Below are 16,410 nucleotides of genomic sequence, written 5' to 3' on the forward strand. Positions count from 1 at the left end.
CAGAATAGGTTCCGAATAATATTGTTTTCTCTGTGCTGGACAAATGGGTCATCTTCTTCCAAACAAGAAATAAAAGTTTGTTCAGCAATTTTCTTTTTAAAGAAGACACAGTGAGTATATCTGGCATACAAAATATTATTTATTTATCTCCTCTTTATCTCCTCTTAACTTGTATTTATTTGTCCCCTAATACTTTTATTTGTTGAGCAACATTCAAGAATTTAATAAAGAAATGAAAGAAGGCAACATCAAATGAAGTCAATCCGGACAAAATTTAAAAATCTGTCAGAAGCTATATTATTGCCATAAGTGTTATAGTGTAATGGAACATTGGAATAGGAAAAAAATAATCCATATTAAAAACCTAAAATAGGAAAAATGCCTTTGCTGGGTATCAAAAGATGCCCATATAGTTACCTGCAGGGTCTCCCTAGGAAAGCTTTCCACCTCCAGTGAGTTAGCCATCTACAGTAGCTCCTTGCCATCCTCTGTACTTGAGACAATCCGGGCAATCCTAGAAAGGTTTCAGCTGATATTTTCAGCCGTGAGAAAATACACAATGTAATGGGGGTTTCCCCCTCCCACCAAGTACTGAGGCCACAAAGTGCACAGGACTTTCTGGGTCAAAACTGTAACTTCTTTCAAAAATGTCGTTATATGCCGTCAAGTCACCTCCGATTTATGGTGACCCTTTGAATAAGGAATCTCCCAAATGTCCTTGTTTAGCTCTTGTAGACTCAAGCTTGTGGTTCCTTTCACAAGTCAGTCCATCTTGTCTTTGGTCTCACCCTTTCCCTGCCGTCTTCCACCTTTCCCAGCATCTTTTCCAGAAAATCTGGTCTTCTTGTGATGTGCCTCAGTTTCAACATTTTTGCCTCCAGAGGTAGTTCAGACTTGATTTGATCTAGGACCCAATTGTTCATCTTTCTGGCAGTCAGACAAAGGTATCCACAACGCTCTCTTCCAGCACCATATTTCAAACAAATCAATTTTTTCCCTTTTTCACCATTCATACATGGTGATCAGAAAGACAAAAATGTGGATGATCTTGCTCTTCGTTTCCAATGACACATCCTTATACTTGATGATCTTTTCTCATTTCTTCATGGCTACCATTCCTACTCTCAGTCTTCTTCTGATTTCTTGGCTGCATTCTGTACACAAAACCTCAAACTATTTCCATTTCTTCATTGTCAACACTAAAGTTGCGTAGTTCTTCTCTAGTCAAGATTTTGATCTCCTTAACATTCAACTGCAGCCCTGCTTTGGCACTTTCTTCTTCGAGTTTCATTTCAGGTCATGGCTGCTTTCTACCAGTAAGATGGTGCCATCTGCATATTTTAAATTACTTATATTTCTCCCACCAATTTTCACTCTTATATTTATTTATTTATTTTATTTATATCCCGCCTATCTAATCAATTAAGATTACTCTAGGCGGCTTACAACAGCTAAATTTAGTCTGGCTAAACAGTTTCTCTCATGTGGATTATTAGTGGAGGACAAAGATTGAAGCAAATATGTTTCTAGGATTTATATGGTTTTCCCAAAGTCTAACATATTTGGGAGTCAGCTTTCACTGGTACTCTTTCAACGTTCCAAACCATGTCCTTATAGTTTTCTAGTTTCTCCCCAGTGTGGTATTTTTGATGCTGCCGAAGGTTTCCTGTTTGATTAAATCTATTTCCACACTCCATGCATTCATAGGGTTTCTCTCCTGTGTGAATTCTTTGATGCTGCTTGAGATACCCTTTATCCTTGAAATTCTTTCCACACTCCACGCACTTGTATGGTTTCTCTCCTGTGTGGGTTCTTTGATGCCGTTTTAGATGCCCTTTTTGACTGAATCTCTTTCCACATTCCATGCATTTATATCGTTCCTCTCCTGTGTGAGTTCCTTGATGTCTCATAAGATTTGAGTTCTGACTGAAACTCTTTCCACACACCATGCATTTATAGGGCTTCTCTCCTGTGTGAGTACTTTGATGTTTGATAAGAGCTGAACTCAGAATGAAATGCTTTCCACACTCCAGGCATTTATATGGTTTCTCCCCTCTATGACCTTTTAGATGCAAATTAAGGTTATCACTTGAATAGAAGCTCTTTTCACACACTGTGCATTGATATGGCTTCTCTCCTGTGTGAATTCTTTGATGGATGGTAAATGACTTACTATGAACAAAACACTTTCCACATTCCACACATTTATGGGGTTTCTCCCCTGTGTGAATTCTTTGATGGACAGTAAGTGACCCACTGTAACCGAAGCCCTTTCCACACTCCATACATTCATATGGTTTTTCTCCTGTGTGAGTTCTTTGATGCCGCCTCAGGGTCCCTTCCTGTCTAATAAGATTTGAGCTCAGACTGAAGTTTTCCCCACTCTCCATGCATTTGTATGGTTTCTCCCCAACAGGAATACTGCGATGCTGCCCAAGTTGCCCATCCTGATTAATACTCCTTCCGTACTCCATGCATTTATATGGTTCCTCTCTTCTTTGCAGGCTTTCGTGTTTAGTAAGAGGTGAACTCAGATGTAAAATCTTTCCACATTCCATGTATTCATATGGTTTCTGCCCCTTGCCTTCAATTTTGAGGGGGTCCATACCTTGATGTTGTTTTGACTCTGACTGGATTCTGCAACATCTCTTTAGTTTGCTGTCAGTTTCCTGATAACCAGAGGAATTTTTCTCCCACTTCTTGGTTTGGTTTCTCCTGTGACTTTTTGTTCCTTTTTGATTCCAAAATAGCTTTCTTCTTTGTAAATGGTTAGTAATTTCTGATGGCACCACATACGTCTGATGGTTCTCCTGCTCCTGACTGTCACCTTGTTTGGGAGAGAAAAACATACATTATATCCTGTTAGGAACATTCAGACAGAGACTCAGGGCCCTATCAGGGATCAAGATGTTCTCCCCTCCCCCAACCCCCTTTGGTTGAAATCCTGTTGCTTAGCATAGTAAACTGAAAAAATATACTTCCTGAAGAGAAGTATGGCAGACAGCATGTAAAGTTAGACATGCAGGAGAACCAGTGGGAGGACATGAGAGAGGCTCAAGTTCAGCCAAGGAGAGACATTGACCCCGCACCCTATGGAAAGAAGAGAAGTTGGAGACTCTCTAATGTGCGGGATTGAAACTGAAACATGCTGGGATGACCTGTAGACCTGCCAGGTATGCTGTCTCCCTGGTGGATGGATTAGAAAAAACTTAGATAATCACCTGGCAGATCTGCTTTGATTGTATTCCTGCACTGAACAGGGGGTTGGACTTGATGGCCTTGTAGGCCCCTTTCAACTTCACTTTTCTATGATTTCTATGATACTAGGGACAGTATTTCTATGATACTAGGCCCCTTCATGGATTGCTGCCTAGTCGTGGTACTGGGCTTGAGTAACTCAGAGAAGCTATGGGCTATGCCGTGCAGGGACACCCAAGACAGACAGGACATAGTGGAGAGTTCCGACTAAACACAATCCACCTGGAGTAGGAACTGGCAACACCACTCCAGTATCTTTGCCAAGAAAACCCCATGATCAGAAACAAAGGGCTAAAAGATATGACGCTGGAAGATGGGACCCTCAGGTCAGAAGGCGTCCAACATGCTACTGAGGAAGAGCGGAGGACAAGTACAAGTAGCTCCAGAGCTAATGAAGTGGTTGGGCCAAGGCCGAAAGGACGCTCAGCTGTGGACGTGCCTGGAAGTGAAAGGAAAGTCTGATGCTGCAAAGAAAAATACTGCATAGGAACGTGGAATGTAAGATCTATGAACCTTGGTAAGCTGGAGGTGGTCAAACAGGAGATGGCAAGAATAAACATTGACATCCTGGGCATCAGTGAACTAAAATAGACAGGAATGGGCAAATTCAGCTCAGATGATTATCATATCTACTATTGTGGGCAAGAATCCCGTAGAAGGAATGGAGTAGCCTTCATAGTCAACAAAAGAGTGGGAAAAGCTGTAATGGGATACAATCTCAAAAATGATAGAATGATGTCAGTACGAATCCAAGGCAGACCTTTCAACATCAAAATAATCCAAGTTTATGCACCAACCACCATTGTTGAGGAGACTGAAATTGAACAGTTTTATGAAGATTTACAACACCTTCTAGAACTGACACCAACGAAAGATGTTCTTCTCATTCTAGGGGACTGGAATGCTAAAGTAGGGAGCCAAGAGATAAAAGGAACAACAGGGAAGTTTGGCCTTGGAGTTCAGAACGAAGCAGGACAAAGGCTAATAGAGTTTTATCAAGAGAATAAGCTGGTCATCACAAACACTCTTTTCCAACAACGCAAGAGGCGACTCCATACATGGAAATCACCAGATGGGCAGTATTGAAATCAGATTGATTACAGTGGACGCTCTACTTACGGAATTAATCTGTATTGGAATGGTGGCTGCAAGTCTAAAAGTCTGTAGGTCAAATCTCCATTGACCTACAATGCATTAAAACCGATTAATCCCGTAACTAGCGGTTTTTATTCTATTTTTGTTCCATTTTGGGTTTTTTCTGGTCTGTAAGTCGATTCTCCGGCTGCAAGTCGAATCTAAATTTTGCAGCCAGAGAAGTCTGTAACTCGAAAAGTCTGTAAGTCGAGCCGTCTGTAAGTGGAGGGTCCACTGTATATTCTCTGCAGCCAAAGATGGAGAAGCTCTATACAGTCAGCAAAAATAAGACCTGGAGCTGACTGCGGCTCTGATCATCAGCTTCTCATAGCAAAATTCAAGCTTAGACTGAAGAGAGTAGGAAAAACTACTGGGCCACTCAAATATAATCTAAACCAAATCCCTTATGAATACACAGTGGAAGTAAAGAACAGATTTAAGGAACTCGATTTGGTCGACAGAGTGCCTGAAGAACTTTGGATAGAGGCTCGTAACATTGTCCAGGAGGCAGCAACAAAAACCATCCAAAAGAAAAGGAAATGCAAGAAAGCAAAGTGGCTGTCCAACGAGGCCTTAGAAATAGCAGAGAGGAGAAGGGAAACAAAATGCAAGGGAGATAGGGAAAGTTACAGAAACTTGAATGCAGACTTCCAAAGAATAGCAAGGAGAGACAAGAGGGCCTTCTTAAATGAACAATGCAAAGAAATAGAGGAAGGTAACAGAAAAGGAAAGACCAGAGATCTGTTCAGGAAAATTGGACATATTAGAGGAACATTTTGCGCAAAGATGAACATGATAAAAGACAAAAATGGGAGGGACCTAACAGAAGCAGAAGACGTCAAGAAGAGGTGGCAAGAATACACAGAGGAATTATATCAGAAAGATGTGGATATCCCGGACAACCCAGACAATGTAGTTGCTGACCCTGAGCCAGACATCCTGGAGAGTGAAGTCAAGTGGGCCTTAGAAAGCCTGGCTAACAACAAGGCCAGTGGAGATGATGGCATTCCAGTTGAACTATTTAAAATCTTGAAAGATGATGCTGTTAAGGTGCTACATTCAATATGCCAGCAAGTTTGGAAAACCCAACAATGGCCAGAGGACTGGAAAAGATCAGTCTACATCCCAATCCCAAAGAAAGGCAGTGCCAAAGAATGCTCCAACTACTGTACAATTGCACTCATTTCACACGCTAGCAAGGTTATGCTCAAAATCCTACAAGGTAGGCTTCAGCAGTATGTGGACCGAGAACTCCCAGGAGTATAAGCTGGATTCCGAAGAGGCAGAGAAACTAGAGACCAAATTGCTAACTTGCGCTGGATTATGGAGAAAGCCAGAGAGTTCCAGAAAAATATCTACTTCTGCTTCATTGAGTATGCAAAAGCCTTTGACTGTGTGGACCACAGCAAACTATGGCAAGTTCTTAAAGAAATGGGAGTGCCTGACCACCTTATCTATCTCCTGAGAAACCTATATGTGGGACAGGAAGCAACAGTTAGAACTGGCTATGGAACAACTGATTGGTTCAAAATTGGGAAAGGAGTACGACAAGGCTGTATATTGTCCCCCAGCATATTTAACTTATATACAGAATACATCATGCGGAAGGCTGGACTGGAGGAATGCCAAGCCGGAATTAAGACTGCCCGAAGAAATATCAACAACCTCCAATATGCAGATGATACCACTCTGATGGCAGAAAGTGAGGAGGAATTAAAGAACCTTGTAATGAGGGTGAAAGAGGAGAGTGCAAAAAACGGTCTGAAACTCAACATCAAAAAAACTAAGATCATGGCCACTGGTCCCATCACCTCCTGGGAAATAGAAGCGGAAGACATGGAGGCAGTGACAGATTTTATTTTCCTGGGCTCCATGATCATTGCAGATGGAGACAGCAGCCACGAAATTAAAAGACGCCTGCTTCTTGGGAGGAAAGCGATGACAAATCTTGACAGCATCTTAAAAAGCAGAGACATCACCTTGCCAACAAAAGTCCGAATAGTCAAAGCTATGGTTTTTCCTGTAGTGTTGTATGGAAGTGAGAGCTGGACCATAAAGAAAGCAGACCGCCGAAGAATGGATGCCTTTGAATTTTGGTGCTGGAGGAGGCTCTTGAGAATCCCCTGGACTGCAAGGAGAATAAACCTATCAATTCTAAAGGAAATCAACCCTGAGTGCTCACTGGAAGGACAGATCCTGAAGCTGAGGCTCCAGTACTTTGGCCATCTCATGAGAAGAAAAGACTCCTTGGAAAAAAAACTTGATGTTGGGAAAGTGTGACGGCAAGAGGAGAAGGGGACAACCGAGGATGAGAGGGCTGAACAGTGTCTGCGAAGCTACCAACATGAATTTGACACTACTCCGGGAGGCAGTGGAAGATAGGAGGGCCTGGCGTGCTCTGGTCCATGGGGTCACAAAGAGTCGGACACGACTAAACGAACAAACAAACGAATGAGAGACAGGATGGAAGCATTCTCATAAAACTCACGGATGAGTTTTATCCACATGGAGACAAATGATACCACCAAGAGAAACTATAAAGAAATCACATCAGGCTTTGAAGCTTTGGGAAGGAAACTCAAGAACTTTGGAGCCCAGAAAGTCTTCTGATCCATTCTACCACTACTAAGAGGAGGAATAGAAAGGGAAATGAAAATCGTTTGGGCGAATGACGAGCTACAAATGTGGTGCTGACATGATGGATTTGGATTTTCAGACCACAGGATAAGTTTCCTAGAAGATGGATTACTGGAAAATGGTGAATTGCATCTCACAAGGACTCAGAAGAATGTGTTTGGCCACAGCATGAAGAACTTCATCAGGAGGGCTTTAAATTGAAAAGGAAGGGGGAGGGAGAGGCAAGCTCAGAGATAAAGATAAATGAAAGCTTATGTACAATAAGAGAAATGGACTGAGCAGGTCTAATAAGGCCAAATAATAACCTCCCTAAAAATGTACAAAGGAACGCAGGCCTCAGATCACACAATCTCCAGCATCTATATATGGATGCTGGTAGTATGGGAAAGACACAAGAAGAACTGGAAATCTTAGTTCAGGAGGATAAATATTACTTGATAGGGGTAACTGAAGTTTGTTGGGAGATCCCGTGATTGGCATACAACAACGGAAGGGTATAAATCGTCCAAGAAGAGTCACAGTGTATGTCTCCCTCTTTCCAGCCGAGGGAGGTCTGGAAGGAACGAACGAGGAACCGGTCCTTCTCGGCAGTGGCCCCTCACCTCTGGAACAACTTGCCTGTGGAGATCCACCTGGCTCCTTCTCTGGGTGTCTTCAGATGTAAAGTTAAGACTTGGTTATTTGGGCAGGCTTTCCCTCCTGCCTATATCTTAAATTCTACATTTTTGCCATCTTGGATTTATGTCTATATTTATTGGTCTATTTCAATTATTCTGATATCTGTTGGGTGGTAAATTCTATTAAATATGGCACTTCCAATAAATTCCTGAATTGTGTTGCTGACAATTTTCTCCTATAACACATAGGAAAAAGAGGGTACTTATCCTTTACGTATGTTTAACCAGTAGAGATGACCTGGCGGAAGCAGTGGCAATAAGAGGAACTCAGGAGGATAGTGACCATGATCTACTTGAGTTCCTGATTTCAAAAGGAAACCAAAGCAGAGCATAGCTGCACATGAATGCTGGATTTTAGGAAACCCAATTTATATAAATTATAAGCACTGGGATGGAAACAATAGAACAGAATTTAACAGGGACAAGTGCAAAGTTCTACACCTAGGGGAAGACAACAATAACACACAGTTACCGGTGGGCAATACGTGGCTCTCAGTAAGATTATGAGTGAGAAGGAACTGTTGATTAAATACAAGGGGGGAAAATGCAGAGAACTTCCTCAAAGACTCCATCGGACAAGAACTGCTGGATAGCTCAGAGGTTTAGGTCTATGGCTGCGAAGCCAGAGGTTGGGAGTTTGATTCCCTCCTGTGTCTCCTTGAGAAGGGCTAGACTTGATGATCCCTAGGGTCTCTTCCAGTTCGGCAGTTCTAAGGCTATTATTATTAAATAAGCAGGTACCTCCAAATCGCTTCTGTTCCTTAGAGTCCTGGAAAAACGAGTCTTCTGCTCCTTCCAGCCAAGAGATGAGATCTGGTTTGGGAATTCCTTTCAAAGACAAGAGACAGATTCATCACCACAAGGACACAGCTGTTCAAATCTAGCTCTCAGTATTATCCATTTGCCTCACATTCACATGTCACTTATTAAGCTCTCTCTCAAGAAGGCAGACATTAGAAGCCAGAATACTGTCCCATTATAAACCTGATCGTTTATCATTTATTACTTATTATTATTTATTTTTTTAAGTACCACATTTTTCTGTGTATATGACACCCCGAATTGGCCTCCTCAGCCAGACTAGATGCTGTTCCAAGACCTCTATTCAGAGCATGCTACCATAGCCACCTGAGACTGAAGGATGCCTGCAAGACGCCCCATGTATAAGACACCCACCCACTTTTCTAAGCCAAAATTAAGAAATCTTTATTTAAAACATAAAACAGACCACATTTTTATTTAGTAATTAGATAACATTTACATACCAGTACTGTCATATTATGCATCACACTTAGCTTTGAACATATCACTTTATTCAGCCTCTGAGCTCAGAATGCTCAGACATTACCAGTCCCTGTTGCATCTGAGCCTACAGGCTCCAACTCCAACGAGTTGTGTTCCAATTGGTTTGTACAGCATCAGCTGATGTGAGTTCCATAAAACTTATGACTGGAGGAAGCTATGCCTCATAACTGTAGGAAGCAAAGCCTCGTGATTGCAGGAAGCCTGTTTATAGAGGCAAGGTATGGGCAGTTTTGAAATCACGTGGGTCTCTCCTTTGCTTATTTCCATGTATAAGACAACCTTAAAATTTTAGTCTAAACATTTTAGACAAAAGTACAGTGGTGTCTTGCAGGACAATAATTCGTTCCGCGAAAATCGCTGTTAAGCGAAAACATCATCTTGCGAAACGCGGTTTCCCATTGAAGTGCATTGAAAACCGGATAATCCGTTCCAATGGGAACAATTCATCATCGTAAACCGAAAATCATCATAAAAAACATCGTTAAGCGAAACGCAGTTCCCAAGCAAAAACAGCTGTCTAACGAAACAGCAACTATTAAAAGACTCGTATAGCGAAGCAAAACCAAGCTGTCAAAAACATTGTAAAGCGAAAGACAGGGACAGAAAATGTAACCGTCTTGCGAGGCAAGGTCCCTAACATCGTAAAGCGAAAATCGCCCATAGTAAACATCGTTAAACGAAGCGCAAGATCGCTCTGAAAAAGTCATCGTAAAGCGAATTTGTCATTATGCAAAGCAATTGTCTAGCGATGCACCACTGTATTGTCTTATACACAGAAAAATAGGGTTTATGCTGCCTTACTCTTTAAAAAGATCGAAGACAGTTTATAGTAGTGGGAGGGGTTAGATAACAGATTAATCTACACAGGGAACCAACCCTTTATAGTGCTTTGGATAGAACTGCTGGATAGCTTAGTAGTTTAGGTCTTTGGCTGCAAAGCCAGAAGTTGGGAGTTCAATTCCTGACTGTTCCTCCCTTGATGAGGGGTTGGACTTGCTGATCCAAAGAGTCCCTTCCAGCTCTGCAGTTCTAAGAATATATTTATGAGATCATATTTTTGTCTTGTCTGGATCACATTTTAGTTTATTTCAATCAAGGCGAAAGTGTCCTCACCCAGAGACGCTACCACCCCATAGTTTGCCAGCATGACCTCCTTGTATAAAACTTTTTCTGCTGGTTCTAAGAGATCCCACTCTCCTTTGGTGAAACAGACAGCTACCTCCTCAAAAGACACCAGCTGCTGGAAAAAGAAAAAAAGAAAAAAAAATACTGTAACCAGAAAGAATCTCACATACATACACCAGTGCTCCCAGTTCGAAAGGGAAAGTACTAATAGTGTAGATTTGTAAATACTGTTTGTTCCATTTTACTTTGGAGGATTCAAGGCTTTAATTTTGGAAATACAAGAAAACTCACAATCTTCTTATTGCTGATGTTGGGATGATAAAAGTAAAGAAGATTATTATTCTTTCCAACTGCCACCAGAAAACAAGGGGTGGCACTCAGAAGATCCCCCTTTGTTTACTCATGATTACTCCTTACCCGAAGTGGTTTAACGGCAGCTTTTTCCTCTTGACCATAAAGAGGAGATGGTCCAGAGCCTGCCTGTGTTGCCATCAAGTTGCCTGCGTGGGAGAGAAAAGAAGTAACAATTAAGCTGTCTCAGCAATTCCTGCCATTGCTGCTGCCACCACATATGATAAAGGGATGAAAAGCTGAGTTAGCGGAGGAGCTATTTACCTGAGAAGGCAAATACTATTTTGAGATGCATTAGCAGACGTATAGCCTCCAGATCCCAAGAAATATCAGTTCCCCTCTATCTGTCACTGGTTGGGCCTCATTTATAATACAGTGGTGCCTCGCATGACGACATTAATTCGTTCCAGCAAAATCGCTGTAGAACAAAAACGTCGTAAAGCGAAATTTAAAAGCCCATGGAAAAGCATTAAAACCTGTTTAATGTGTTCTGATGGGCTGGAAACTCACCGTCCAGCGAAGATCCTCCATAGGGCGGCCATTTTCGCTGCCTGTGCAGCGAGGAATCTGTTCCAGAAAACAGTAGGCGGCCATTTTGTTTACTCGGCGGCCATTTTGAAACCACTGATCAGCTGTCTGAAAATCATCTTTTTGCAAAGAATCGGCTCCCGAACCAGGGAACCGATCATCACAAAGCGAAATTCCCCCATAGGAAACATCCTAAAGTGATCGCAAAAGCGATCACAAAAAGTTCATAGTAACGTGATTTTGTCGTTAAACGGAGGCACCGCTGTATTGTGTCCTGTACTGGACTCCACACTTCAAGGATGCTGACAGCGGGCTGGGATGGAAACCAAGCCCTTGGATGAAAGATTGATAGAACTGAGAAAAGAAGACCGAGGGGAGACAGGATCTCAAATACTTGAAAGGTATTCATACAGAAGAGGGGCAAGATCTGTTTCTGATTATTCCATAGTGTAGGACACGTAATTGTGAGTTATTGGTCCCATAAATGAGATCAAAAACCACGAAACAGGAAAATCCAGGCCCCATTCACTCCCATTCGAAATTAAACTGCTTGAGTCAACACAGTTCCTGGGACATGAACTCTTGGCAGCCTGCATTTAAAGTCTGTTTCGATTTTATTAAAAAGAAACCACTTAATACCGCATCTTTACTGTTTAATGACTCAATTTTGGTAACGTAAGCCCAATCAATTATCTATAGGGAAACTGTTCTGTTCAAAGGACTAGAAAGGCCAATTATTAAACAACATAAGTTTATTTAAGTGAACAAAGAAAACATTTCTCTACAGTTTCATTTCTAAGCAACAGCATAATGGTTCAGCACCTTCTATAAAAGTTAACTAGTAAAACAAAACAAAAACTAAACTATAAACTAAGGTAAGCAAACGATATTCTTACGCAGTCCATATTGTTGAATTAGGTTCCTTCGCTTGGATCAAAGAAATGCGACGCCATGTTTTCAGAATCCCAAAAACTCTCTTCTCTCTCTCAAGTTACTTTTTCCAACCTCTTGTAAATTTCTCCAACCTGCCCCCTCCTGACATACTCAACCAATCACGAAGGCAAGAATTAGCATAGGGTACGCCCTACTTTCCCACCAACACCAAAGAATTGTTTATCATTCAGGTTAGAGATATTTTGACTCTGCCGTGTTTTCCTCTCCAGCTGCGGCGATAAGAAAAGCTGAAAATAACTACTAGTAATTTTCCAGAACTTAGCCTGTGTCAGACTCAAAATGGATTCCTCTATGGTTAAGACATGACTACATAACCCATCTCTAATTAGAAAAATACATTTCATCACACACCCCCGCTAAATTTCTTCTAAATTCAGAACAGTTATTCTGAGCTAATTTGAAGTAAATTGATAAAACAACTAAAAGTAAATGATTATATATGGATTATAACAAACAATACAGCAATACAATCTCTTGGCACACCATTCAGATATACAAAAAGGAAACAAGCATGTTAGTTCATTAGCCACAGTAACTACTCCAACCGTCTTCCATCTTCTTTAGCGGTCAGGAACATCTGGATCTTCACAGTACATCCTGGAAAGTCCATCTGCCACCACATTTAGTTTTCCAGGTATATGTTGAACTTCAAAATCAAAATCCTGTAATGCTAAACTCCATCTTAACAATTTTTGGTTCTGAGACTTCATCTTTTGTAACCAAACTAAGGCTCTGTGATCAGTTTGGAGTGTAAATTTACGCCCCCATAGATAAGGTCTTAAAAGATTAAGAGACCAATATATAGAAAGAGCCTCTTTTTCAAGGATTGCATAATGTCTCTCTCTTTCCAAGAGCTTTCTAGAGAAGTATGAGATAGGATATAGATTCCCATCCTCCCCTTGCTGTAACAAAATAGCTCCTAATCCAAATTCTGAAGCATCGGTTTGCAAAATGAAAGGCTTATCAAAATCAGGTGATTTCAGTATAGGGGCATGAATAATCTTCGCTTTTAAGGCCTCAAAAGCCCCCTTGGCACTCGGGGGTCCAATTAACTTTGACAGGCTGTCTCTTCTTAGTTAGCTCTGTCAGAGGTGTAGCCAATTCACTGAAATCAGGGATGAATTTCCTGTAATAGCCAACTACACCTAAAAATGAACGCACTTGTTTCTTGGTTTTTGGAATAGGCCAATCATTGATAGCTTGAACTTTGGCTTGCAGAGTATGAATTTCACCTTGACCAACCAAATGACCCAAATATGTGACTTTCCCTTTCATCCATTGACATTTACTAGCTTTGACAGTAAGACCAGCTTGATGAATTCTAGACAACACAGTTTCAACATGAGACATATGAGAGTCAAAATCAGAACTGAAAATAGCAACATCATCAAGATAAGCACTAGCAAAAGGTAGACCTTTTAAAACTTTATCTATCATTCTCTGAAATGATGCTCCTGCATTTTTCAATCCAAATGGTAGCCTTTTGAATCTAAAAGTGCCTACATGAGTGATAAAAGCGGTCTTATCTCGTGAATTCTCGGCTAAATCCAGCTGCCAGTAAGCATTCTTTAAGTCAATTATGCTGATAAAATTTGCCTTGGCCAATTTTTCAATTAAATGATCCATTCTAGGCAATGGATAAGGATCTGAAACAGTAACACTGTTTAACTTTCTGTAATCCACACAGAACCTTATCTCATCAAGAATCTTGCCAGTAGAATCTTTTTTTGAAACCAGAACCACTGGAGATGAGTATGGGGATGATGACTCCTCAATTACATCCAGAGATAACATCTTTTGTATCTCTTGTTCAATCCGTAGAGCATGATCACCAACTGCTCTGTATGGACTAGATCGAATTGGCTGATTATCGGTAGTGATAATTTCATGACTGACCAAATTGGTATAACCTGGCTTATCTGAAAAAACATCTTGATATTTTTCTAGGATTTGGTACAGCTTTCCCTTCTGGAGTGAGGTACCTGTCAAAACAAGGTTGTCAGACCAATTACCAGCATCTTCTAATTCAGCTAGCATATCTACAGGCTCATATTCAGACTGATAACAAGCAACCTTATATTGCAAAACCATTGCAGTTCTGTCTTTATACAATTTCAACCTATTGACATGGTAACTTACAGGCTTTTTATCAGAATTCAACATTTTTACTAAATAATTGTTATTCCCCAGTTTCTGTACCACTTCCCCTGGACCTTCCCAGCCAACCTCTAATTTAGAAGGTCTGAGGGGGTTTAAAACAAGAACCAAATCTCCCACATCAAATTCCCTGTGTCTGGAATGTCTGTCATGGTAGAGTTTCTGGGTTGATTGAGCATTTAGCAAATTGTCTTTAGCCAATTCTTGCACAGCTAACAGTTTTTCTTGCAGATTTCTGACAAAATCAGCAACTGGAACTGTGCTGCTTTTCACCACACCTTCCCAATCAGATTTCAGGAAATCCAAAGGTCCTTGTAGATTCCTCCCAAATACCACTTCACTTGGAGAGAAACCACCAAGAGAAGTGTGAGCAGAACTTCGATAAGCAAATAAAGCAAATGGTAACAGATCGTCCCAAATGTTACCATACACCTGTACCATGGTTTTGATCATCCTCAGTAAGGTTTGTTGACCTCTCTCAATTAACCCATGACTTTCAGGATGATAGGCGGAGCTAAATTTTATTTCTATTCCACTAAGTTCACAAATTTTGTCCATTAAGGAGCTACGAAACGCCCCCGCCTGATCACAAATTATCTGAGATGGTACTCCAATACGTGAGCACAAGTCTATGATGATGCGTGCGATGGTGGAAGCTCTTAGATTACTCAACGCATAGGCCTCGATCCAACGACTAGCTTGGCAGATGAAAGAGATGATGTATTTCTTCTTAGACTTAGTTGGAACAAAAGGTCCCATGACATCCATTTGCAAACATTGGAAAACTTGATCAGGTATTTCCATTAAGAGCATTTCAGACTTCGTCTTATCGGTCTGATAACCTGTTCTTTGGCAATAGTCACATGAACTGACATAGTCCTTCACATTTTTGTTAATACCAGGCCAATAAAAATGCTGAGAAATTCTTTTTAAAGTTTTTTGCACACCTTGGTGACCACTAGATGGATTGTCATGAGCTAATTCAAGAATCCTCAGTCTGTATTCCTGTGGTACTACCAGCTGTTGTGTGGGTTGCATGTTCAAGTGTGATTTGGGATGATATTCTCTATACAAAAGTCCATTCTGGCCCCACACAAAGTTAACTTGCTGTGTTATTGGGTTTTGAGCATAGTCATCTGCTTGTGCTCTCAAGGAAGCTAGTGAGGGATCAGTCATTTGCTTCACTTTAAACTCAGCTGACCCCATAGGCACTGATTCCTCTATTTCCACTTCTGTATTAGCTGCATTATCTTGTTCTGCCACTAGATGTTGCTGCTGGTCTAAGTTTGTAGTAGGGACAGCTTCATCAGAAACACTCCCAGTCTCTGCTTTTTGGGTTTGGGAACGGGTAACCACTTTAACAGCAGGACCTTCCTGACTCTGCTTAAAATTCAAATAGGTGAGGTCATTTCCCAGCAAGAAGTCAGGTTTCCCCTCATGAGTGAGGCAAAGTTTAGTACCACGCCAATTTTTGAACGATAATTCCACAAACGCGAGAGGAATATGTTGTTCTCCCGCCTCTCCTGAACCATAGGTCCTAATGGGTAACCTTAAATTGTCCAAAATCAGTTCTGGGTGCAAAAATTTTCGGGATATGGAAGAAAGTTCAGCACCAGAATCACTGTAAGCATTTAGAACCACCTGTTCCTTATCAGTATACAAAATCACCTCCTCAGAATAAGTCCTCATAGCCCATTCTTTCTGAGACTCAGGGATTACGCAATCCGGGTCCATTAGGGTATACTTTTTCCCCTGTGGAGACTGTCTTATAGCTCCTGCTTGTTCTCCTCCACGAACATCTAATATTTGAGGCACGTAGTAATTTACCGCTGCCTGTCTATCACTGGCTAGTGAAGCGGTAGTACTCCCACTGGGTTGATTCTGTCTAGGCACTGTGCCCATGACAGTCTGGCCTTGAGTTGGTACTTGTTGACTCTCTGGGGTGTTAGGGCTTACCAGAGATACTTTGGGTGTGCCTCCCTTGGATTTGCGTGGCGCTGGTACCGGTGTCCTAACATCTGACTTCCTAGCTTGACTAGGGGGTCCTTGAGATAGTCCACAGTCCTTTTGTAGATGAGGGCCACCGCATTTAAAACAAGCAAAAGTGGGTCTGCTTTGATTTGGAGCTAAACTCCTGCGCTGATCAGTTGAAGTCTGCCTATACTCTTGATGGTAAGGCTTTTTAAAGTCAGGCTGGCTTTGTCTTTTAGGTGCCTCGGCTCTAGGCGCCTCTGCTCTGGCTCTAGGCGCTGGTTCAGGTTTTCTAAACGATAACAATTCGTCA

General features: G+C 41.4%; 1 protein-coding gene across 1 annotated transcript in view; it reads right to left on the reverse strand.

The window, feature by feature from the left end:
• The window catches only part of LOC110069946 (uncharacterized), a 46,728-nt gene that overhangs the window by 21,353 nt on the left and 8,965 nt on the right, over nucleotides 1–16,410 (reverse strand). Inside the window, exons 5-8 of the mRNA XM_078388482.1 lie at nucleotides 10,554–10,636; nucleotides 10,125–10,251; nucleotides 8,448–8,534; nucleotides 1,625–2,827 (exon numbers count right to left, since the gene is read on the reverse strand). Coding sequence (XP_078244608.1) covers nucleotides 1,625–2,827; nucleotides 8,448–8,534; nucleotides 10,125–10,251; nucleotides 10,554–10,636 — 1,500 coding nt within the window. The remainder of the gene's footprint in view (nucleotides 1–1,624; nucleotides 2,828–8,447; nucleotides 8,535–10,124; nucleotides 10,252–10,553; nucleotides 10,637–16,410) is intronic.

This window comes from Pogona vitticeps, chromosome 2, assembly GCF_051106095.1.
Source record: "Pogona vitticeps strain Pit_001003342236 chromosome 2, PviZW2.1, whole genome shotgun sequence".
NCBI lineage: Eukaryota > Metazoa > Chordata > Lepidosauria > Squamata > Agamidae > Pogona > Pogona vitticeps.